This window comes from Pogona vitticeps, chromosome 2 (assembly GCF_051106095.1).
Source record: "Pogona vitticeps strain Pit_001003342236 chromosome 2, PviZW2.1, whole genome shotgun sequence".
NCBI classification, from domain to species: Eukaryota; Metazoa; Chordata; class Lepidosauria; order Squamata; family Agamidae; genus Pogona; species Pogona vitticeps.
The window spans coordinates 157,771,283-157,796,907 of record NC_135784.1 but is presented as its reverse complement, the minus strand read 5'-3'; the positions used below and the strand labels follow the sequence as shown (position 1 = coordinate 157,796,907).

Genomic DNA, 25,625 nt, shown 5'->3' with positions numbered 1-25,625 from the left:
TTCTAAAAAGGAAAAAAAAGCTATTATATATCCTATTGGAGCGGCAAATAGTTACAGATGCCAGCCATAGCAGTTTAGATGTTGATGTTGTCAGCTCTTTTAATAATACCTTTTCAGGCTGTCTCATATCCCCTCCTGTGGAGATAGGCTGGAAAACAGCCCAGTTTAGTTATAATTGTGGACCTCTTGCTGCCCAGGAGTCCCTTCCCATTTCCTCATAGACCAGTAAACCAGGAGTGAGGCCATCTGGTAAACTATCTTGGGTCACAAGCAAAAAGCTACTTTCTTAGCAAGAGTACTTACTGAGCAGCATGCTGTCTCAGATTGGACTACGGCCTTAGAGGTAGATTTTGGTACCCCAGGGATTAGGAATTTATTTTGAACAGATTCCAATATTGTGATATTTGAAAGAGCCCATACCAGGGCTCCATAATCCATCCGAGGAAGCAATTTATCCTCATACAATAAAGGTCCCACTACTTTCCTGATCCATAAGGAAAAGAATAAATAGCTCTGGCAGATACCTCAGCTGACAGAGCTACAAATTCTAAGTGTAGCCCTGAGCTTTTAAATATCACTCCAAATCTCCTCAGTTTTTTGGCTAAGATCAAGTGTACTGTACTATTAAAATAGTAGGAAATGCAATATGTTCATTGTACTGCCATCTTAAATATTAAATGTCTTAATGTGTAATTGTTATATTTTATGTTTATCTGTTAAATTTATATGTTATTGTTTATGTAGTGAACCACCCAAAGTAGTCATAGGCTAGATGGGTAGTATAAAATTAATTAATTAAAGCTTGCCAAAGTTATTATTTTGTGCATGTTTAATCTGATCCCTCATTGCTTGATTAAAGATTTTAAAAATTAAAAACATACCCATGCTTCATAACATGTAGATTCCATAATTTCATCACTTCTTTTTCTCCTTCATTAACATCAGAAAACTCTTCAATTTGCTGCAGTGAAACCATTTAAAATTTAATAGAGAATTTGTTCATTCAATCATACTCAGAAGGACAAGCTTATCAACTGCTCGCAATTGTTCAGCGTAATCAATACAATACCACAGAGCTACAACTAGTGCAGGCAATTCTGGTACATTTTGAGACCAGTCCCCCCAGTATAAGAAGCACTTCCTCAAGAAAGTGCTTTCCTGATTTAGGAGCAAAAACACTTGCAGACCTCACCCCCAACCCCAACATAAAATAAGATGCTGCACCTTACTTTACAGGAAAATCACTGCTTCTGGAGACTTCCAGGAGCAGCAATTCTATTTGAACAATTTTTAAAAAAAGGCATGTGGGGCCTGAAAGGGAACAGGAGCCAGGAAAATTTATGGGTAGTGTTGATGCCCACCCTTGAGCTGGAATAATGCAAATAGAGCTGAAAAAAGAGGCAGAAGGTTTTCCGTGACTGTCTCTCCTGAAATAAATGTATTTTTAAATACTAGATGAGGGAAAGAAGAAATACAGGATGAAGGCGTTAAGAAAACACATCACACTCTAGTGTTACATTATGCAGAATAGCATTGATTCATTTGTCATCTCCATGGCAAAAAAGAACAAGAAGCAAAGTGTATCCCCTCCTTCCTTCTTACAGTCGTGCCCCGCTGGACAATTACCCCGTTTAACTACGAATCTGCTTAACGTTGACGTTTTTGCGATTGCAAAACGATGTTTAGATTGGGTTTTTTTTGCTTCATGTTGATTGGTTCCCTGTTTCGGGAACCGATTTTTCGCTTTACGAAGATCAGCAAACAGCTGATCGTTGGCTTTCAAAATGGCCCCCGGCTTTCAAAATGGCCCCTGCTGTTTTCTAGGATGGATTCCTCGTTATACAGGCACCGAAAATGGTCACCATATGGAGGATCTTCGCTGGACGAGCAGGTATTCATCCCATTGGAACGCACTGAACTGGTTTTCAATGCGTTTCAATGTTATTTTTTATTTCGCTTGATGATGTTTTCGCTCTACAGCGATTTCACTGGAACGAATTAACGTCAAGCAAGGCACCACTGTATTTGTGATGCCCAACTTCAGTTCCTTGATCAGTCTATTCTGCTTTGTACAAAGAAGTCTTCCACATTAAACTAGATTGTTAACATTACTGAAGTGCTAGTGTCAGCCAAGTGATGCATTTTGTTGATTGACGAGTGGCGAACAGCAGTTATGTTACAAGTTAAATGTTTGTGCAAGAAAAATATATTTCTGGAATTTGACAGTTCTATAAATCTTTTCAAGCACAAAGCATCTGAGCATATTGTTATAACTGCACATCTCATCATAAGAAGCCTGCTGTCTGTACATCAATATGCTCTTTTTCACCTCCCTTCATTTACTAAGTATGTCAGTGGATTAAGACAGGATGCCACAAATACTGTTGGACAGAAGGCATCCTGTTATGTTGTGATCCAAGAAAAGCAGGAATACCATTCAAAAAAACAAAAATTCTTGATCCTAGTTGAAAGAGGATCCATATAGATTGACTTGTAAGTATATGGCTAGATGACAAAGTTACCGTTATAGTTTTCTCCCTTAGCCACTCTGGATCCTTTTCATCTTCACTATCAACTTCCATTTCTTGGGGACGGAGAGGTAGGCAGGTATCGCTGTGAAAGTATAACCGATTATGTCCACTACTGTATGTTCTTTGCTGTTCCACTTCTCCATCTTCAGATTCAAGGAATTCTGACATGCTGGCTTTTGTACGCTTTGGTCTGAAAAATAAAGCATGCATGCTTTCTAACAAGTACCTAAATAACAAAAATGTAAGGAATTTGCAATGTATTGTTAGAGTCTGCATTTACCTTTGTCACCAGATGGCCAGGTGTTTTGGACTGTCCTTGGCCACCTCCTGTTGCCCCACAGCTACAAACTTTGTTTGATAGGAATAACCTGTCCACTGTAGCTCATGTCCCAAGAACTCTTCTTCTAGATTACTGTGATATAGGGATGCCTTTATGAACACAGAAACTGCAGTCAATCTAGACTGTAGCTTCTGGATTTGCACCTGGAAGGGCACTGGCTGCTAATAGCCATCTGGTCCAAGTTCAAGGTAGTGATGATACTCAAAGTTCAAAACAGCTTGTGACTTTAATGCTTTAGAGCAGTGTTTCCAAATCTTGTCTTCACTTCTGTAGCCCTTAGTAGCCCATTTCCATAAACTGTACCCTCACCCCTAAAATAACAAAGCAGCAGACATGTATCCATTTTGTATGTCAGACCACCTCACTTCCCACTCCTAGGCTTCCCAGCCTGGCTCCTTTCCCAACCCTCCCCCACCTTCTTTTCTTTCTTGAAGGAACTGGCATGGCACAGCTCACAGAAGGCGCAACCATGCCCTACGAGTCCTTCTTTTCCATGCTAACCCCACCCCATTCCGTGAGGGGAGCCCAAATCTCACAGAACAACTGAGTTGGATGGAACCTGTAAGGCCATCGAGTCCAACTCCCTGCTTAATGCAGGAATCCAAATCAAAGCTGATGTGACAGATGGCTATTTGATTTTTTTCTTGAATGCCTCCAGCACTGCAGCACTCAACATATCCTGAGTTAACCGGGTCCGCTGTCATACTGGTCTAACAATTAAGAAGGTTTTCCTGATATTCTGCCTAAAACTGACTTCCTATAGCTTCAGCCCATTATTACGTGTCATGCACTCTGGAACCAACTACTCTGGGAGGTGGTGAGTGCTCCAATGCTGGAGACATTCAAGAGAAAATTGGCCAACCACCTGTCAGATCTGCTTTGAATTGGATTCCTGCATTGAGCAGGGAGTTGGACTCAGACTCTTCCAATTCAATTATTCTATGACTGAGAAGAGATCCTGACCCTCCTCTGTATGACTACCTTTCCAGTATGTGAAGAGTGCAACCATATCTCCCTTCTGTCTTCTTTTATCAGGGCTAAACATGTCCTGTTCTTTTAGTCTTTCCTCATAGGTCTTGGTTCCCAGTCCTGATTGTCCTTGTTGCCTTCCTCTGAATTTGTTTGTCTGAATCTTTCTTAAAATGTGATGTCCAGAACCAGACACGGTACTCAAGATGAGGTCTATTCAGTGTGAAATAGAGGGGACTAGTCCCCGTTCATGAATTGCTGCCTTATCATGGGGAAGGGGCTTGAGTAATTCAGGGAAGCTATGGGCTATGCCGTGCAGGGACACTCAAGATGGACAGGTCATAGTGGAGAGTTCCGACTAAACACAATCCACCTGGAGTAGGAACTGGCAGTGCCACTCCAGTATCTTTGCCAAGAGCGCCCCATGATCAGAAACAAAAGGCTAAAAGATATGACGCTGGAAGATGGGCCCCTCAGGCCGAAAGGCGTCCAACATGCTACTGAGGAAGAGCAGAGGACAAGTACAAGTAGTTCCAGAGCTAATGAAGTGGTTGGGCCAAAGCCAAAAGGACGCTCAGCTGTGGACATGCCTGGAAGTAAAAAAAGTCCAATGCTGCAAAGAAAAATACTGCATAGGAACCTGGAATGTAAGATCTATGAACCTTGGGAAGCTGGATGTGGTCAAACAGGAGATGGAAAGAATAAACATTGACATCCTGGACATCAGTGAACTAAAATGGACAGGAATGAACAAATTCAATTCAGATGATTATATCTACTACTATGGGGAAGAATCCCGAAGAAGAAATGGAGTAGCCCTCATAGTGGGAAAAGCTGTACTGGGATACAATTTCAAAAATGATAGAATGATTTTAATAAGAATCCAAGGCAGACCTTTCAACATCACAGTAATCCAACTTGATGCACCAACCACCAATGCTAAAGAGGATGAATCTGACTAATTCTATGAAGACTTACAACACCTTCTAGAACTGACACCAAAGAAAGATGTTCTTCTTATTATAGGGGATTGGAATGCTAAAGGAGGGAGTCAAGAGATAAAAGGAACAACAGGAAAGTTTGGCCTTGGAGTTCAAAACAAAGCAGGGCAAAGGCTAATAGAGTTTTGTCAAAAGAACAAACTGGTAATCACAAACTCTTTTCCAATAACACAAGAGGCGACTCTACACATGGACATCACCAGATAGGCAATACCAAAATCAGATTGATTATGTTTTCTGCAGCCAAAGATAGAGAAGCTCTATACAGTCAGCAAAAACAAGACCTGGACCTGATTGTCGCTCTGATCATCAGCTACTTATAGCAAAATTCAAGCTTAAATTGAAGAAAGTAGGAAAAACCACTGGGCTAGAGTCAGGCATAATCTCTAATCCAAATCCCTTAAGAATACACACTAGAAATGAAGAACAGATTCAAGGAACCAATGATTTGGTGAACAGAGTGCCCGAAGAATTATGGATGGAGGCTCGTAACACTGTACATAAGGCAGCAACAAAAAACATCCTAAAGAAAAGGAAATGCAAGAAAGCAAAGTGGCTGTCCAACGAGGCCTTACAAACAGCAGAGAAGAGAAGGGAAACAAAATGCAAGGAAGATAGGGAAAGGTATAGAAAATGGAATGCAGACTTCCAAACAACCAGACCCTACTTTCTAAAGAACCAAACTCTTCCCAAGAGGAAGAATCTGAAGATGACTGCAAGAAAACAGGTGTTGAACTTAATGAAATAATCATATGTCCTTTAGTTAGGAAATTTATACTTTTATTGCACATACCGCAAAGCAACAGAATGTTTTCCACTGACCTGCATACAAGGATGTGAGTAATTGGGGTTCGTTTGACAGGTCCATTACGACTGAAGGCAAACCCAGGCTGACGATGAATATCCTGAGGATTTCCTGCATAGGAGCCATCATAACACTCATTGATAGAAACATCTATTCTAGCACCTTTTGGATGATACTGTAATAAAATAAATAATATATTTAACACAATTATATTAAATACAACTAGCTTATTACTCCTTCTCTAGCCCCAGTAGTAAATAAAACAATGATCACTAAACTGTGCTTTACTTGGCCATCCCTCACCAACCTTGGCAAGACGCAGAGATACAGAGCTTACACTATGTATAACTCAACAGGAAATATGTTTTAGCAAAGCAAAGTGCTGAATTTGTTTCACCCTACTTTCTGGACTAATCACAGAAAGGTGTGATGCAAGGAAGTTTTCCACACAGGCAATGTCACTATAAAACACAGTTTTCTGTCAAGACATTTTAGAAAGAACACTTACCACATAATTGAAAATAAATCGACTGTGACAAAGTTTGAGATGTTTGAGTAAGCTGTAAAGCTTGCGGCAATTCAACGTGCACCACGGGCAGTGCAAGTCATCTCTAGCTTCAGTCTGCTGCCTTGTGTTATTGTTGTAGAGGAACTGGCAAAAACAAATTGTATTAATACAAAGCATATTTATCTAGATATTACATTGCAATCCATACTGAAATCCATCTGTTCAATGAACATTTTAGACATCATTTCTCATAGAGCTTGAGTGTTTTAAATGTTGTTTGTTGTTGTTTAGTCGTTTAGTCGTGTCCGACTCTCCGTGACCCCATGGACAAGAGCATGCCAGGCCCTCCTGTCTTCCACTGCCTCCCAGATTTGGGTCAAATTCATGTTGGTAGCTTCGATGACACTGTCCAACCATCTCATCCTCTGTCATCCCCTTCTCCTCTTGCCCTCACACTTTCCTAACATCAGGGTCTTTTCCAAGGAGTCTTCTCTTCTCATGAGATGGCCAAAGTATTGGAGCCTCAGCTTCAGGATCTGTCCCTCCAGTGAGCACTCAGGGTTGATTATTTTTAGAATGGGTAAGTTTGTTCTCCTTGCAGTCCAGGGGACTCTCAAGAGCCTCCTCCAGCACCACGATTCAAAAGCATCAATTCTTTGGCGGTCAGCTTTCTTTATGGTCCAGCTCTCACTTCCATACATCACTACAGGAAAAACCATAGCTTTGATTATGAGGGCTTTTGTTGGAAAGGTGATGTCTCTGCTTTTTAAGATGCTGTCAAAGTTTGTCAAGAAGCCCAAGAAGCAGGCATCTTTTAACTTCGTGGTGGCTGTCACCATCTGCAGTGATCATGGAGCCCAAGAAAGTAAAATCTGTCACTGCCTCCATATCTTCCCCTTCTATTTGCCAGGAGGTGATGGGACCAGTGGCCATTATCTCTCCTCTTTCACCCTCATTAAGAGGTTCTTTAATTCCTCCTCACTTTCTGCCATCAGAGTAGTATCATCTGCATATCAGAGGCTGTTGACATTAATTCTGTCTTGGGATTTCTCCAGTCCGGCCTTTTGCATGATGTATTCTGCATATAAGTTAAATATGCCAGGGGACAATATACAGCCTTGTCGTACTCCTTTCCCAATTTTGAACCAATCAGTTGTTCCATATCCAGTTCTAACTTTTGCTTCCTGTCCCACGTAAAGGTTTCTCAAGAGATAGGGTGCAAAAATGAGTGTTTTTAAATACCAACCTACAGATAGCAATATTAGAAGAGACAGGACTTCACAAGTTCTTCTCTCCCAAGTTTTGAACTATATGTAGCCTTCTTAATATGCAAGCACCAAATCCTTGCTGAAAACATATGTGACTGTTTCTCCCTCTTCCTTTCCTTAAAGAATAGAAACAGTACTTGCAAGTATCAATCTTATTCATAAAACTGTAATTCCTTAAACCAGAGAGGAACCTGCAGCTACACTAGGTGATATTCATTTTCCCACAGAGCCTTTAAGCAGCTCTCTGTGGTAGATATTTTACAGAGACCAGTAACTCTTCACACAGTTGGTGGCGAGGGGAAAGGTTCTGTTGCCTATTAATTTGGAGAAGCTGAGCAGAAAGAAAGAATGAGGATTGGAGTGGCAGAAGACCGACCAGCAGGAAAGAAAAAAGCAGAAGTGGGAAGAGAAGAAATATAGCACAGGGTAAGAGAAAGAGCACTGGTGGGATTCAATAAAAGTTTTTCAACACTTGCAAGGCTGGGCAGTATTTGCTAATACCTGATAAAATATCCTCAGCTTTTGTCGAGGCTCATTTGAAACATCTCTTTCTTTTCTTGTTTGTAAGTCAGATGGCAAAGATTCTTTTACAGCTGAAAAAGAACGCAAATATTACAGCCATACTATTGTTTAATAGTCTTTACCTCACTTTTGCTGAACAACCACCCATTTCGCTCAATTAATATTACGGCTATATACCGCATTTTCCATGTTAATTTCAATGTGCTGCACTATGTACTGCATAGAAAACTTCTTAAAAATAATAAGCATTTATAATACTGCAGACAAAGCAATCAAATATAATTATTATATTCATATTCACACACAGAACTTCTGTTAAAAATTATAGCTTGCTTAAAACTAGTCAGCAAGCAAAATGGCTGAATGAATAAATCCAACACACCATCTACTACATCATACAGAGCTTAGTAGCCATATGAACTAGTTGACAAGCAGCTGTCAGAATAATGTTATTGTAGTTTCTCTCCATATATTGAACACTGATACATCCTGTGAAGATTCTTGCTTGTTTGGTATATGAAGACATCCAGGAGGGAGTTGATCACCTTCTACTGATTGGAAGAAAAGTATTATGGTGAAAAATATTCCTGCATCCCCTTCCCCTGTAAGTTCCTCCTGAATTCCATTTCAGGGCCAAACTTGAAACAGGCTAATGCTCATGGGAGGAACAAGATACAAAGGAGTGTTCAAGAGCTGGTAAAAGAAGAGTGGTAAGTATGTGTACTTTAGACAACAAAAAGTTCTGCAGCATCCTAAATGCTAATAAATTTATTAGGCAATAACTGTATTATAGTTCAAGAAAACGTATCTTACAATGTATTTGTTAGACCTTAAGGTACAACAGGACCCTGATCCCCTCTGAAAATTGTTATAATGGAATTTACCTCAACTTTAGGGCTCTTTTAGTCATCACCTCTCCTGAGGGTGTGGTAACTGATGCCTCTGTACACTAAAACAAGAAGGTTACTGACAAATACCCATGTTCCATTATTCTGGTTGGCACAGGGTGCAGCCAACCGGGAGATGCAAAAGAGTTATGTTACACTCTGGGAGGATAGAGGATTATCCTTAGAGTAGATGGTACCTTCCTTCCAATGTCTCCTCAATGGAGCCAGGAGTGTTGATCTTGTAACAACTTAGGAAGTTCCTTAGCAAAAATCATGTGGCTACTTAACAAATCTTTATTATGAATACATTTGTGGATGAAGCAACTGATGTAGTAATTAAGGGTAAGGAGTAATGACTGGTAAGCAAATGAAATGCAGGTTTAAAAATCTAATATTTTAGCATAGAGTTAGACCCTTTTCCATGGAAAGATAAAAATAGACAGTATGTACAAATAATTCTATTTATTGTATGTATGTTTTGAGCACCCTCTTGTCATCTAACTTGGCTAAGATGTGTTCAGAAGCACATCTAGATCTACAGCAAAAGGAGGAAATTAACTCCTGAGATTTATGGAACACATTCGACCTTTTTGACTTTTATGGTCTGTTTCAAAACTAGAGCATCCTTTTAGAAGATGCAAGAGACATCCCTCTGAGAACAGGCAACCTTTGATTGGTAGGAATCCAGTGGGCAATGGGGCCAAGTGCCTGATCACCAAGAACAAAGGGTACTGTGGCCCACTATGATAATCAAGTATTTTATAGCATGAAATTACAAGATCTTTTTTCTTCTACTTCTCTTCTTGGACAGAAGTGATGATGGAGCAGAGGAGGCTGATCCAGACTCTGAATCTTGATCCAAAGTGGACTCCCAAATGGATGTTGGCTTAACATACTTTCACATTGCTGGTCATTCACTTCTCAAATGATAGTAATACTTGTTGCACAGCTAATGTTGATACCAACAAGAGAGAGACCATTGGCACCTTTAAATATAGAGGTGAAGCTGAATATAGCCTTGATGACAGACGTTAACTGTGTACAGCCTGTGTGGCAAGCCCTGATTGGACAGTTGGAGAGTTAAAGAAACCATTCAGTTGGGATGGAACTGGGGAAATGCCAGGGGAGCACAGGAGCTAAATTGGTATCAAAGGTGAAGTAGAGACTTAGGCAGATGTCCTTGTTGATGGTGAAGTGAAGGCTAAAGCTGAGACATGTACTGATACCAACTTTCCTTGTTCCAACTATGCCTGAAAATGGATTCCAATCCTGACAGTGGATGACATAGTCTTCATGCTTTCAAGGTGGACAACAGGTGGAATGGCAGTGCCAAGGACATTCATGCTCCCTTAGTGGAATTCAAGAGACATGATGAAGCGGAGGTTGTTTCCATAAACTGACTCATTTTAGTAACAAAAGGATGAATCTGAGAATCCTGAACATGAAGAAACCTTCCTGTAAGTCCGATGAGTTGATCAAGACTGGTATCAGTATCAACAAACAGTACTGAAAGTATCTGAAACAGATGCAGACAAGTCCTCTCATCACTCATTAGTTTTGTCTTCCAATGTATGGTGACTCAGAGAAGCAGAGTGGCTAACGTCATAGTAGCTTTTTGCAATGGCAATTATTTATAACTTCTCCAAAACAAGCAGAGGAAAAACAGAAGCCAAAAGATCAAGTTGGACTACTGGCTGGTGTATCTGGAAGAACCGAATGCAAAGATTAAGTAGGAAGTACCACCCTCAAGGGACAATACAGTTGGAGCCAGAGTAGAAGCAAGCACCACTTCTGAGATCAAGGCTAGGGAGCGGGTCAAGTCCACAGCAGCATGGGAAGAAGAGTGTGAGGACTGATGCTTCAGCTTCTTGACTTGCCTGTTATCTTGCTTCTGTGCACATTTAAAACACTACGTTTAACTTTAGGTGCCTTAGATAGCTCTTTCTGGTAAGGCTTACAGAAGCTATATAAAGAAGCTGATTCTGAGCTATCTGATCAGCCGTTTTCAAGGATTTTTTTTTCAGACAAAGTATCTTCATCTTATATTCTTGTCACCCTGTTTGTTGAATTCTGCAAATTTGACATGCATGGATCAAATGCCTTCTTTCCAGGCATTACAGACATCCAGTGGGACTGCTGGAGGGTACAATCTTACCCCCACAGGAGATATGCTTCTTGAAGAGGGCCATGCAAGGAAAAATGAAGCATCAGCAAGACATGTTGTGCTTGCATTTTTTTCTGTGTTTGTTGCAGAAATGCACTGGGGTCGTAGATGACAACATCTTTGCCAGTATGCTGTAGTATTTCCTACTGCTGCATTAACTTCATATCTGGGACTAGAATAAGTAGTTGTTATCTACCCGTATGATCTTCTGGGCTAGCATAACAGCCAATATAGCACAAGGCTATTAAAAAGTACTGGCAGCCAGGAAACTTACTAGGACAGTAGAATTGTTATAGGAACTCAAATTACCTGGGTCCTTCCATTTTGATCAGGTATTGTTGTGATATATCACCTTTTAAAAAATTGTTTAACAACTTATTTCCTGAGTGTTCAGGAAAAGTTAAACACTCCCACACCTTTGAAGAAGCATGAATGGGGAGGGTAGGATAACACTAAGCCACTTTATTATCAGGCAACCAAGACTTCAGCAGCTTCTGGAAAGGCAAAAAAATGTCAGACACACAGATTCTCTGGAGGTAAGACTTTTTTTTCACAGGTACATACATCCATGTCAAGTAATGCTTCAATAGACAATCTCATTTCTTTGCATAAAATTTCAAACTGTTACCCTCTCTTCAACAGTGACTGTGCTGATACACTCTTTCTCGATCTTAAATGTGTGCTATAACGTTTGCTTGTTAAGTCTGGTTGTTATAAACAAAGCTAAAAAGTAAGATTTAAGGTAGCAGTTCAGTGTACTTTTCAGCTTGGAAGAAACTGAAAAGCAGAGATAATGTTTATAATGCTGCTGCACATGTAGCAGATAAAAGAAAAACTGAGGAGAATTACAAGAAAAGCTACTAAGCATACATGGGTGGGGCTGGGGTTTCCACCAAAAACTTCTCAGCTTTAGTATGTTGCCAATGTGGCTCTGAGCAAGTACAATATCCCATATGTACAAGACAGAGACAAAAGGAAAATCATAATACTTTTCATAGTGCAACAAAACTAAATCCACCATTTCTTAACATGACAGAGTAACTTGCCAATATCTTTAATTTAAATTAAAGTTAATTGTTCAGAAAGAAATTCAATATGAATAAGATGATTTAATATTTTTGCGCAAGTAAAAGAAAAACATCTATTTTCCAAGCCCCTGCAATGACTTTGAACAAAGTGCATAAGATTTTTAAATATGAAGATTTGCCACTTATCCTAAACAATATTGGAAATATATACCCATGCTTATTTACTACTCTCTAGTTTTAGGTCATTCCAATTCCATTTTGTTCTCACCACGTTACATTTTACAGGCATGAACCAGTAGTACTGGTTTACTTTTATAATAATATACTACTTATAAACCTGCATTTCAGCCATCCGTATGTAAACCATTCCAAGAATCTGAACTAAGTTGTGTCAATACTTCCTAGAACTAGTGAAATGTTGTCAAATTACTGTTGCAGTTCACATCTCAACTCCTAATCTATTATAAGTAGTAGCTAAAGTGGAGGTTTAAGGGAATGACCAAAACAAAAGAAGAAACAAAACTTAGAAGAGGATTTCAAAATATGTAACTCTCAGATTGTTCTGTTGTTAAAAACAGGCTTCATGTGTTTGCCCAGGTATAGCTGACCAACCTGAGAATGATGCACACATTACAAACAACTCTTATCTTCACAATTCAGACATCTGCATTCCAAAACAGACTAGCATCCAAAATAGTCCAATATGATTTTTAAAACCACAAGGTAGGACTATAGAAAAGTATAAGATTCAAGGTACAACAAACCACAACAAGCCTGTTTCAAAATAAACAATTAACACTTTTTGTAATTCATAAGAAACTTCCATTTCTTCAGTCTTATATGGATTATGTCAAGACTGTTATGGAAAAGTCTTACAACACAGAAGTAACAAACTCATATGAAAACGTAAGACTCTATATTATATCTATTTAAATACTTCACTAAACCAATCTAAAAATGTTAAGTTTTAAAATTTCTAATTTACATAATCATTTCAAAGGAAGAAAATAAATAAGTAACAAAACCATCTGCATTATGACGTTAAAGTTGCTGAAGAATTGTTACAATCAGCAAAAAATACCCAAAACAGGGTTTCTGTAAAAATGAGGACACAGGTGACATTTAAAAATAGAAATGTCAGAAGATGCATCTTTGATAAAAGCTGTAAAAGAAGCCACCAAATGAAGTTCCCTAGGCAAATAATTCCAGAGAAATAATGGCACAACTGAGAGAGCACAACCATACCTTAATATTTTCACAATATTAAATAATGGGACAAGGCCAAGATTTCATTTACTAATTTCAGCATCCACAAAGGTATTAACAGAAATATTCCTGAGAATACCCAGTGTGGTACAGTGGACACAAACCAGGACTAAGGAGCTGTGGGTTTGAATTTCTGCTGAGCCATGGAAACTCACTGCAGAAGTGGAACTGGTAAAACCACTCCTTCAATATCTCACTTACCTTGAGAATCACTACAAGTCGGATACAACCTGATGGCACATAGCAACAAAGTATTCCTGAAGGTTTGCCAGACTCCTTTTCAGGTTTTCAAAGATCAAACACTATAATCTTGAGTTGGACCCAGAAATAAAACTAAAGCAGAGCAATCAATTGTCAGGAGGAAAGTAAGCACATCCTGAATTCTAGCTCAGTGAGATTTTATTCTCTCAGCTGAGTTTCAAAAAATTTCAGCACAGCCCAGACAAATTTCCCAAACTGTGAACATATTTCAATGTACACATCTTACTCTGATTTTACAGTACAGTACTAGTTCTGTTTGAGACAACTGATCACTTTTAAGAACTGGGTCAAGAAAAGTATCTTAGGTAAGCAAGCAATAACACTTGCATAAGCACCATCTGTCAACCCCATATATTCACATACCTATAGTCTGTGTAGGCTTAACAGAACTGGGCTTGTTTTCTTGAGGGAGACTTTCTGAATTTCGTGTTGAAAGGGGTTTGGCAGTAGGAGTCGCAGGCTTATCATTTGCCTCTCCGTTCCATCGAAGAGTAAACTGAAGTGTGGGTCCCTGAGAAAATGTTTCAAATGGAGGCAGCCTCTGAAATAAAAAGCATATAGCTTTGTAATTATTTAGAAACAGGAGTTTCAGTTCTTTCAAATATGGAAGGTGTTCAATGAAAAAATTATCGCAACATGTTACAAGCAAAACATTCATTATTATGGCTGGAGAGATTTGTTTATAACTGGCAAGCATCTAGATGAGCGGTGCAGTACTCTTCTAACTGCTGCTCTTCTCACTCTGAGCTCAGCAACCAGTGTCACAGCGACAGAACACTCTGCCCTTAACAGGCCTGTGCAATATTATATAAGTGAGTAGCAACCATTATTTTATACATGAGGAGAGATGCACTAAGGATACTGCTATGGTGGGCGGTAAAGATGATCCCTATCCTGATGTACCCCGCTATTACATATTAGATCTGCCTGATCTGTACAGCTTTGTACTTGGCTGTGTTTTCTGTAGCCCAAATATATTTGTAATCTTTGTATAAAGTTACAGTTATGCCATACTTGGGCTCTTTACTGCCAGCAGAGATGCCAAGGCCTTCCTACGAAAATACTGTGAGAATAATGTGATTCCTCCATTATGTTGACCCATCTCCCAAAATGCTTGTCTCAGGTAATCTTAAGCCACTAGGACAGCTTCAGGCAAGCTATCACTGGTAGAGAAAAAACTGAGTGAGAAACACTGCCAATTCTTTCACAAAGCTCCAAATTTTCTCTTATTGGACAGGTCTTACTGACTGTATCTAGGTAGATAAGTATGTTAAAGATGAAAAGCCAATGGAAGAAGCCCATGATTTTTAAATACTCCTTTCGAGAAGGCTTCTTGGCACAGCAACAGCTCATACCTTCCCATCAAGTATCGTCTCCCACGTTGCTCTTTTTTTGCTGACTGGACACTCTTCCATTTCTTGCATGGCTACTTCATATTCTCCATCAAGAAGCTGTAGTCGTCTGTTACACAGAATACATACTTTTCATTACTGCTACTCAGTAAGTGTTACAAACTCCGGTCATCTACAGTTGTTCAACAGTTGTTACGGATGGTATGTTCAATATCTTTCACGTACCCTACACCTCTACTCCCAGAAGCCACTCCAAAGGCCAACTGGAACACCATGCAGGTGGCAAGCTGCCTATCTTTTTGTGAGCAGTGTGGAAGCACTTAACACGCAAATGGACTTGAGTGAATCCAAATACACTAAGTGTAAGCTGATCAGCATCATACACACCGCTTTCTGGCCCACAAAAAGAGATGCTAAACTGGCAAGTAGTAGGGACAGGGCTTTGTTAAGAAAAACATAGCCTCCTCACTGCTAGATTTTTCTCTTTTAATTTATTCTGGCCTGTATTTGGTAGCCGAAGCTCTTGTCGTATTTTTGGTTTTAAATGTAATTTCACATTTTTGACACAAAAACCTTACAAGGCTATGGTGCACTGAAAGCCGAGTTAAAAATCTTTGAAAAATAAACAGTAATCTCCTTTACATAATAACCATGTAAAATATGATAGTGTAGTATTTTACATCAATATAGTACACCAATATTTATATCAGTATTTTACACCAACATCCTTAAAATTTAAAAACAAAAATATATCTCTCCTGGAAGTATAACAATATGTTCCTATCTTTCCAGGAAATTTAGAGGAAAACATTGAAATGTTGAAAAGAGTATTCAGTTGCAAATACAGTATATGTCCAGAAGCAACTGAAGTATGTATACACAGAACTTATCAGGAAACCAATGCAGAAATCAGACAGACTATATGAGAGGAAAATGAAAGTGGAGCAGCTCTACACCCTACACAGCAATGAAACCATGTCCAGACTAGTGTGATACAGACCATGGACTGTTTGTATCAAAATTCATAGTTAAACTGAAGAACTCAGCAGCTATGCCGGGAGACTTGTCCTCCAGCCCCCTGCCTGGAGTGGCCAGCCGAGTAGGGAGACAGCTCTAATCAGTACACAGCACAAGTTTATCTGCAGATCTCAATTAGACACTGTGAACTTCCTATGTTATATCCATCTAGAACACTTAATTTGAAAATACGAAATGATTAAAGTCATATGCTGAAGAATTCATAAATGAATACCTTCTTTAGGCTACTGAAATAATGATTCTGAATTAGGAAGGCTCTGAGTTTAGAAATGCTCAGCCAATCTTTTACAAAGAACATGTAATATCCCATACTCGTCTTAAAGACATGGGTTCTTTACTGCAAGGGTCCCCAACCACCGGTCCGTGACCTGGCACCAGTCTGGCCGTGGATACATATTTTATTTATTTATTTATTAGATTTATATACCACCCATCTAGAACATGTCTACTCTGGGTGGTTTACATATAACATAAAAATAAATGTACATGTGCACTACACACCCTGTGAGCATACCATACCCCCAGCACGCACGCAATGCATGAGCGTTCCATATCCCCACGCACACAGACCCCGCCCCCCCAACTGATCCATGGTTGGGAGAAGGTTGCGGACCACTGCTTTACTGGCAGAGACAGACCTGTGTCTAGCTCCAAATATTTTGTTTCCCTATCAAATGCAGATGCCAACGACTCTTCCACATTTTACTCTTTGGCCGAAATCCTGTTGCTTTAACATATGACATAAGGCTGATGACCTCATAATCAGAAGTTTTTTTGGAAATTAAACATTTCCAACTTCTTTCCTGAAGGTCCCAAGGCTTCTGATTATCATCACTGGAACCTATAGAAGCCACAGGATAGAAGGGCAGGCACTTTAATTTTTGAAGATCCCCATCCCATGGTCACAAATAGCTTTTCTACAATGCAAAGGATCTCACCGGGGGGGGGGGGGAGTGGAACCTTTGAAACAGGGAATTACCGTAGAATGTTTTCCTTTTTGTAAGATTTCCTATCATCAGCTTTATTTGGCATAATTTACAGAATAGGACTTCAACCTATATATTCTGAGCCAGGAATTTTTCTAAGATGCAAATATGAAGAGAGGTCACAGTCCTTCCATACAAGTACTCCTTATTACTCCAAGCCTTTCTCCTTTCAGCAGTAAGACTGGCAGGTGGGTCATTTTGTTGCTACAACTGCTGAATAACTGTGGGTAGAAATCCTTGCTAATCTACTGCAAATCACTCAAAGAATTGCCAACAAAATTGCTTTTCTGCCAAACCCTGTATGTTTGTTGTGTATGACGGTCATAAAATTAATAATTACTTGGTTACTAATAACAGAATTTGAATTCTAGCAAGTAACATGTTGCTTTAAGGGGTCCAACTGAATGAATTTCCTAATGTTAGAAGCTTTTTCTTCCTCCATATCATCTTTGGAAAAGATCCTTATTCTATGTTTTTGATTCCCATTTCCTTTCCTAGAGTGCTGTGTCTTAATATCTGAATTATTTATGAAGAATTCATAAAAATTATGAAGGGAAACCACCTAGGATTTCCAGTTAAAACTAATTTATAGGCTTCTGTTCTGCTCTGAGATATTTTAAGCCAAAATACTGTGTTTCTCTGAAAATAAGACAGGGTCTTGTACTAATTTTTGCTCCAAAAATGCAGTAGGACTTATTTTCAGGGGATGTTTTATTTTTTCATGTACAACAATCTACATTTATTCAAATACAGTCATTTCATTTTCTTCTGGTTGCTGGACAAGGGTGGAGGGTGAGGTTTCACTTAACTAGGGCTTATTTTTAGAGTAGGGCTTACATTACAAGCATCCTGAAAAATCATACTAGGGCTGATTTTTAGGTTAGGTCTTATTTTCTTATTATCTAGATAACTTCAAACTTCCAGAAAAGACTCTCTGAAATATCTCCAACTGTTTGCATCTACATCTACTTCACTGTGTCAGTTGAAAGCTCTTTTTAATAAAGGACATAAATGACTTTAGCCATGTCACTATGTCCAAGAAGAAATGCTGCATTTACACTTTTAAAAGGAAGCCTTGAGGGATATTTCTATTCATGCACAGCTACTTTAATTTAGTACTTGCCTAATTATTTTCTTGGCCATGAAGGGGAACAAAAAGCTGTTGAGAATCATAACTATCTGTCAAAGGTTCTGTGTAATATAGCCCTTACCAGCACAACAGTTCTCTTAAACTCTTCTAAGGAAACAGACCCAGCTGCAGTACTACATTAGCCCATAGAGATGTAAAGTCCTGGGGTGGTGAGGGAGAAAAAGAAAAATTCTACTCTGGTGCTTTCAGTCTTAAAATCTCTTACCAGAGGGTACCCCACTTCCTATTGCCAATTCAAACATCTCCTCAGAGCCCCAGTTTGAGTTTCATTATTCTCTTACTTAAGCACTTTATCCAACTGGAAGAATCCTATTAAGCACGATGGAACAATAAAATCGGAAGCGTGTTGGCAAGGGATGTTCATAGTGAAAACATTTGTTGTTTCATTTTGGGTACTTTCGCTCTGTGTTTTTCTTTCATTCTTGTGTCTTTTGTGCAGCAGTCCTTTTGCTAAACATGGAAAGGATGTCTCTCTTGGTTTTTCCTACTTTATTTAACACACCCCTTTCCATTTGTGTTTATGACACTCGTTGAAATTAAGCACTACATAATTCTTTAAAACTGCTCAGAAACAGCACAGCCACTAATCAGGGCAATGAGAACCACATTTACTCCAAAATCTGACAGCAGTAAATACAACCAACCACCTAACAAAGCACTCCCAAGCCCCTCATTGAAATATACACCTTTAGTAGTATACATAGTAAATTAACTGAGTAATATTTTCAAAAAAATAGTTGAACAGCCTAGCCTACACACACAGCACAGCAAAATGAAACACAAAATACACACATGTACCCCTTCTCCTAAGATTTGGGAAAAGCAAGCAAGTAAATACAATCAAAGCCCCCTCAACCAAAAATGACTCAACTTATGGGGAACTTTCCCTCCCTCTGTTGCTTGCCTTTTCTCCTCTTTTCTGAATCCAGCAAAATTAATCCAAGAAGAAGAAAAAATACAAAAGAGCAAAAAAAAAAAAAAAAGCCCAAATAAATAGATGAGTTCAAACAAGGAAAAAATACAAAAGAATCTAAGAGGCAGGCAACCAGGCAGTTCAAGATGGAGGGTGCCAGGAGCTTGCACACCGCAAGTAATGAACAGAACAAAGAAACAGAACATGTCATTTTTATTAACATGAAGCATTTGTGCTTTAGACACTCCCTTTCAGGTATTGTCAAGAATCCAAAAATGAGACGAAAAGATGATTTTCAAATCATCCCCTCCTTGTTAAAACACCAAAGTCCCATTGCTAATATTGGCTTTATTTCTTGGTAATATTTGACCAATTGCTGAACAATCTATTAGTGCAATATTACTGCAAAGATCGTCAGGTTACCTACCTGTATTTGTAGTTCTTCGAGTGAATGTCTGCGATTCACACTCTGGGTGATCTGCACATGCGTGGAATATTCTAGAGCTTCTGCAGTATCAAAAAGACCCCTCCACCCTAGTATATGTACCTTGGTGCCAAGGCTCTTCCTTCAGTTAGGTCAACCGCCACATAAAGAAAGGGCATGACAGTGGGGAGGCCGGGTTGGGATATGTGAATCACAGAGGTCGACTCAAAGAACTACAATTACAGGTGGGTAACGTCGTTCTTCTTCGTGGCTTCTGTAAATCACACTCTGACTGACTAACAAGCTACCTTTCCCAGAGGAGGGTGTCACGCTGAGGTAGACGATAATACAGTATGTCCAAAAGCAGCATCAGATTTCTCCCAAATGTCCAATCGATACTGACTGATAAATGTTGATGACTGTGACTATGTGGAAGAGGCAGAGATGTCAGCGAGGGAGACCCCTGAAAGAAACACCGTAGATGTCTCCAATGCCCTGGTGGAATGAGGGTGGATACTCTGTGATGCTGGAACTTGAGCGAGCTGATGAGCAAGCTGGATGGCAGATGCAACCCACTTGGATATTTGCTGCGAGGTAACTTGTAGACCTTTAGCAGGAAGTTGGTAGCTAACGAAAAGTCTAGCTCAGCATCTGAAAGACTGGGTGCAGACTATATAGAAGGCCAGAGCCCGTCTTACATCCAATGTATAGAGAATCCTTTCTTAAGGATTAGATGGACAAGGAAAAAAGGACGGAAGAACCAAGGGTTGGGATAGGTGAAACTGGGAGACAACCTTGGGTAAGAAAGAAGTATCTACAAAGAGCTTGACCTTATCCAGGTAAAACTGGAGATAAGGGCAACCAGACCTTAAGGCTGCCAGTTCACTAGCATGTCACACTGACGTGAAAGCTACAAGGAATGTCATCTTAAAAGCAACCAACCTTAGGTCAGTTGACAAAAGGGGCTCAAATGGGGCCCTTGTAAGGTCTCGAAGGACCATTGAGGTGATGGAGGATGTATAGCAGATACATATGTGACAGAACTTTGAGGAAACGTTTCAGAGTGTCTGAAAAACTTAGCTGCTGGGGAGGTTGGTGGTTGATAGGTCACAATCACTGAAAGGTAGACTTTGAGGGACGAAAGAGAAAGGCCCTTAGTGTTTAGTTGCAATAGAAAACAAAGGACAGTGGTAGGTGAAGGGTTGGTTGAAGGTAGTGATGACGCTGCCGTGAACAATTGGAATTTTTTCCATTTATACATGCAGGCCTTCCTAGTTGAGGATTTGTATGCATGATGGACATTCATCAAGGAAGCAGAATCCTCCATGCTGCGAGATGAAGGTAAGGAGATCTGGGTGGAGAATTTTATTTTTGTCCTGTGTAAGCAGGTGAGGCAGACAGGGCAGGTGATAAATATCAGACGACAGCCCGTGAAGAATCGGGAACCATGGCTGTCGCAGCCACTACAGAGCTATCAGGATAGCATTGGGTCTGTCCTGCTGAAGGAGGACTATGACCTTGTGGAGAAGTGGGAACATGGGAAAGAGGTGAGTGATTTGGGCCAACGGCCGACAAATGCATTGCTACAGAAGTTCTTGCCAACTCCTGCGTGGGAGCAGTAACGTTTGCACTTCTGGTTTGTTCGGGAAGCAAAGCGGTTGATGGTGGGTGTGCCCTAGCGTGTGCACAGGGAGAGAAAGAGAGTCTGATCTAGTTCCCATTTGTGGACTTGAGATCCTTTGCAACTGAGCAAATCTGCCAGATTGTTGTCATGATATGTATTGCTGTGAGACAAATGTGATGGGCGAGGCACCATTCCCACAGGTCGACAGCAAGATAAAGGAGACTAACCCTTGTTTGAGAATATAGTACATTGTGGTGGTGTTGTCTGTGGCTCTTTGGACCATTTTGCCAATGCGATTTTTTCTGAAAGCCTTGCAGGCTTTTATCACTGCTTAGAGTTCTAGCTCATTGATATGGAGCATTCTTTCTCTTTGCGACCACTGGGCATGGATTTGTAGGGATCGGTAGTGGGCACCCCAGCCGGTGAGGCTGGCATCTCTGGTAACTTGGATTTGTGGATGGGTTGTTGAAAATGTAATCCCAACATCAAGTTTTGAGTGGCGTGCCACCATGAAAGCTGAGAGGCGAGTTCTGGAGTGACCCGCAGTAGAGCATGTGGTGGGTCTGTCAGTGGGTTGAATAAGGCCAGAAACCATGGTTGGTTTTGAGGCGGACATGCTGGACCACAGCAGTCATCAAGGCCATAGTGCCTAAGACACGTTGGGCTGTTAGCGCAGATACAAGCGCATGAGGAGTGAAGACACAGAGTGAAGAAGTTAAATTGAGACATTTGTCTGTTGGAAGAAATGCTCGAGCATGTTTGGAGTCTATAACTGCTCCTATATAATGGATTAATCTTGGAGGCGTTAGCTTGGATTTTTGCAGATTTACTGCAAGGCCGCGATCTTGGAGGAGAGATAAAGTGAGGCGAATGTCTCACTATGCTTCGCGATGGGAGTGAACTACGAGAAGCCAGTCATCGATGTATGGAAAGATGTGAATCTTGTGAAGCCTGAGCTATGCTGCCACCAGGGCCATGCATTTGGTGTATACCCGGGGGGGGGGGGCATTCCAAGTCCGAATGGAGGCCTTTTGAACTGGTAGGCCTGGGTTCCGAGTTGGAAATCCAGGTAAGGTCTGTGAGATGGATGGATAGAGACATGGAAGTAGGCTCTCGGAAGTCTGTAACTGTGAACCAGTCTATTTTGCAGAGTGGTGGGAGGACGGACTCGAGGGTAACCATATGGAATTTGGTGGTAGTGATATATGGGTTTAGTTCTCTGAGATCAAGGATAGGGCAGAGGATGCCATATGTTTTGGGAACGGTGAAATAACGCGAGAAAAAAACTTTGTATGGTGTAGTGGTACTGATTCTATGGCGTCTTTGAGTAATGACTATATTTTGTCCAGTAGGGTTTGTGATGGAGGTGATGAGGCAGGTGGAATTCTATGCGGTACTCGTGTCGTATGATGGAAAGGATCCAGACATCTGTGGTGATGTTCCACTCAAGTAAGTGACTCCAGAGGGTAGGGGGAATTGGGAGAGGTTGTGTTGGGATCTCGGCCAATTGGACATCAAACCTGATGTTTAGGTTTGCAGTCATTGTGCATGGATGTAGTTTGCTGTTGAGGTTGGTTCGGTAAGGTTGTTGTTTATACTAAGGCACATAGGATGTTTGCCTCTGAGGTTCTTGTTGGAACTTTTGATAAGAGGTGTAAGAGCGGTGCCACTGAGTGTGCTGAGGGCGTTGTTGGTATGTGGGGTAGATGCCCCAATGCCTGGCAGCTGTTCTCTTTTTCTGGACATTCTCAAGAATGTCATCTGTTTCGGCATTGAAGAGGCCAACTCCATCAAAGGGAAGGTCTTCAATGTGGGCACAGGCATCCTCCACAAGACCAGCAGTTCTAAGCCAGGAAAATTGGCGAAGTGGTACAGAGGTAGCCATAGATTTTGATGTGACATGGACAGTGTGTTTAAGCAGATAGCATCTGTTGTATAGCTACTGAGAGACTTTCTTGTAGAAAGGTCTGGGCTAAGACCCTTTTGTCTTTGGGGAGTGCATCCACAAAGGTAGACGTATTGCCCCAAAGAAAGCATTGGTAGGCACTTATAACTCCTTGATAGTTGGTGGCCCTCAGAGTAAAAGCAGCAAAAAAAATATTGTCATCTGCCCATAGACTTGATGCACCTGCTATCTTTATTAGGCAGTATTAGAACCTGTCAATGTTGAGAATGAGATTGTGAAACCTTGATAAAGATGGAATTAGGAGCCGGCTGTTTTTGCAAAAAGATAGCATCAGGGTAATGCATTTGATAGAGGTTGTTGATGCGTTTCGACACTGTGTGTGATGAGGCTGGTTTAGTCCAGGAAAGCCTAGCTCTGCAAAGGAGAGATGGAAGCATGGAGATATGGGCCAGTGTGGTAGTGTCCTTAGAGATGGGATCACACAGATCATCTGCTAGCTCAGTAGTAGGTCTCTGGATTTGTAGGTCGAGGGATTTAGCCATACAAACCATTAACTGAGCATAGGGTTGAAAGTCTTCCACCAGTGATGAAGGGTCCGTGTCTGCTAGGTCGGAGTCCGGAGATGTTAAGAGTAAAGATGGTGTTTGAGGTCTGGAACTGTGATCAGACGGCTTGGTGTCATGCCGTGAGTCAATAAACTGTCAATCAACATTGAAAGGTTGGTCTTCAAAGTACTGCTGTGGATGTCGCGCTGTCGATGTTGAAGGTGCGTCGGGGACAGGGGGTGACATCAAGGGTCGTCAACTGCTGTTGACATTGAAGGTTGTCGACAATGCTGTTGATATGGAAGTTGCTATCGGTGTTGAGACAGTTGCCGAGGTGGCAAAGGCATTGATGGACCACACTGGATAACAGTGAAATAGACGTCGGTGACACCAAGCGCGACAAGCAGTCATGGTCATCCAGATGGGCAGGAAAATAGCTTGCCAGTGCTGCAAAAGTGACTGGAGCCAAAGAGTGTTGGTTGGCTTGTCTAGGTTTTTCAGGCGCCAACTGATAGGAGGTGCCTGGTAACTCTGAGTGATCATGATAGTAAGATGACTTTGAGACCGAAGGTTCGCATGTGGGGACAGCATACTCTGGCATCCGCTGTCAAACCAGGAAACACAACTGGTTGATAGTATTTGGCAGGCCTCTCTATTAGGCACTGATTGGGGCAAAAGGCATGCTGGTGCTGAGTGTAAGCCATGTCCGTGTGAGAAGGCAAGCAGACGCTTTTGTAAAACTGGTGCTTCTGTTGATGTGCAGGAGGCTAAGGTGGTAGGCCTAGTGGGGCACAGTAAGGCACAGTTTTGAGTTGCATATTGGTGCCGTGGATGTCCGGCGAAGCAACTGGTGAAGACTCACTAGGAGAGCCCGAAAACTGTTGAGGGCAAGTAGGAGAAGTCATGAGTTGGTCAATAGGCTGTTCCCATTAGAGAAACTACAATGGTGAAGACTTGTGAGGTGGAAGTGCTTCGTCATCTGAGAGAGAACCAACAAAGATGAGGTCTCTGGACTCTGGTGGTTGTGGAGTCAGGGTGGAGACGGGGTTGAAGGGCTTCAACTTCTAAGACTTAGCCTTCTTTGGTGGCGAATGTTCAGGTGCCGAGGAAACGTTGGTTGACGGTTTTTGTTTGGAGGCTGTTTTCAATATCAAGGGTTTCGATGTCAAATGTTTGGCTTTGTGTGCCCACATGGTGGTCGATAAAGTTGATGATGGCGGCATGACAGGTTCTCGGTGATGAGAATGAGATGGAGTAGCTGAAGGATGTTGTTTTGTCACCTCGAAAATAGCTTTATCCATGGCTTTAGCATGGGGTATGGATTTACATGACAGTTGGGCCATGGGCTTAGCAGGCTGGAGACACTGCTCCCAAAGCCAAATTTTGAGCCTAGAAAGGCAACTGTGGAGACCTCCGCACTTTACGTTTTTGCAGTGAGAGCAGGAAGAAGTTTGATGAGCCTCACTGAGGCAAAAAAGGCACTTAGTATCACTGTCAAAAAGTGGAATTATGTTGGAAAAGGGGGGGAGGGGAACTTCATTTGGAAGAATCAATAAGCATTGGTAACAAAAAAGGTTTTGAAATAATAATAAAGGGAAATAACTTTTTTTGCTTTCAGAAAAAACTCACAGAAGCAGGGATCGAGGCTCTCAACGGGGCGATTGAGAAGAAACTGAAGGGAGAGCCTTGGCGCTAAGGTACATATACTAGGGGGGAGGGATCTGCGCTAATGTATCTTTTTGCTACCACAGAAGCTCTAGAATATTCCAAAAAGGATCTGCGCATGTGCGGATCACCCAGAGTGTGATTCACAGAGGCCACAAAGAAGGAGTTAAGATGTCTCAGAGAAGCCAAATACAGAGTAATCATGGAAACATAAAGGAAATTTCACCCACTCTGATATATGAATGCCACAGCCAAGATATACTTTTTTGCTTTATGTACAAGCCTTTATACAGCAATGTATACGTATTAGGACTTTCAAAATGCAATGAAGAGATTCTTAATTCCACTCTGGGAAATATATTCCTCCAAAACTAAGATGTTTATGAATATACTTAAAATCTAAATAAATTTAGAGGTATGTTATCAATGGAAAAAAACATGCTCTCAGAGAGACTCTCACATAAACACATTA

General features: G+C 40.8%; 1 protein-coding gene across 2 annotated transcripts in view; it reads right to left on the bottom strand.

The window, feature by feature from the left end:
* SUZ12 (SUZ12 polycomb repressive complex 2 subunit) overlaps window positions 1–25,625 on the bottom strand; it is a 52,780-nt gene that overhangs the window by 3,008 nt on the left and 24,147 nt on the right. For both annotated transcript variants that reach the window (XM_072990949.2, XM_072990950.2), the window contains 7 exons: window positions 14,906–15,011; window positions 13,914–14,091; window positions 7,924–8,015; window positions 6,155–6,298; window positions 5,664–5,821; window positions 2,523–2,721; window positions 882–961 (listed from right to left, as the gene is read on the bottom strand). In XM_072990949.2, coding sequence (XP_072847050.2) covers window positions 882–961; window positions 2,523–2,721; window positions 5,664–5,821; window positions 6,155–6,298; window positions 7,924–8,015; window positions 13,914–14,091; window positions 14,906–15,011 — 957 coding nt within the window. The remainder of the gene's footprint in view (window positions 1–881; window positions 962–2,522; window positions 2,722–5,663; window positions 5,822–6,154; window positions 6,299–7,923; window positions 8,016–13,913; window positions 14,092–14,905; window positions 15,012–25,625) is intronic.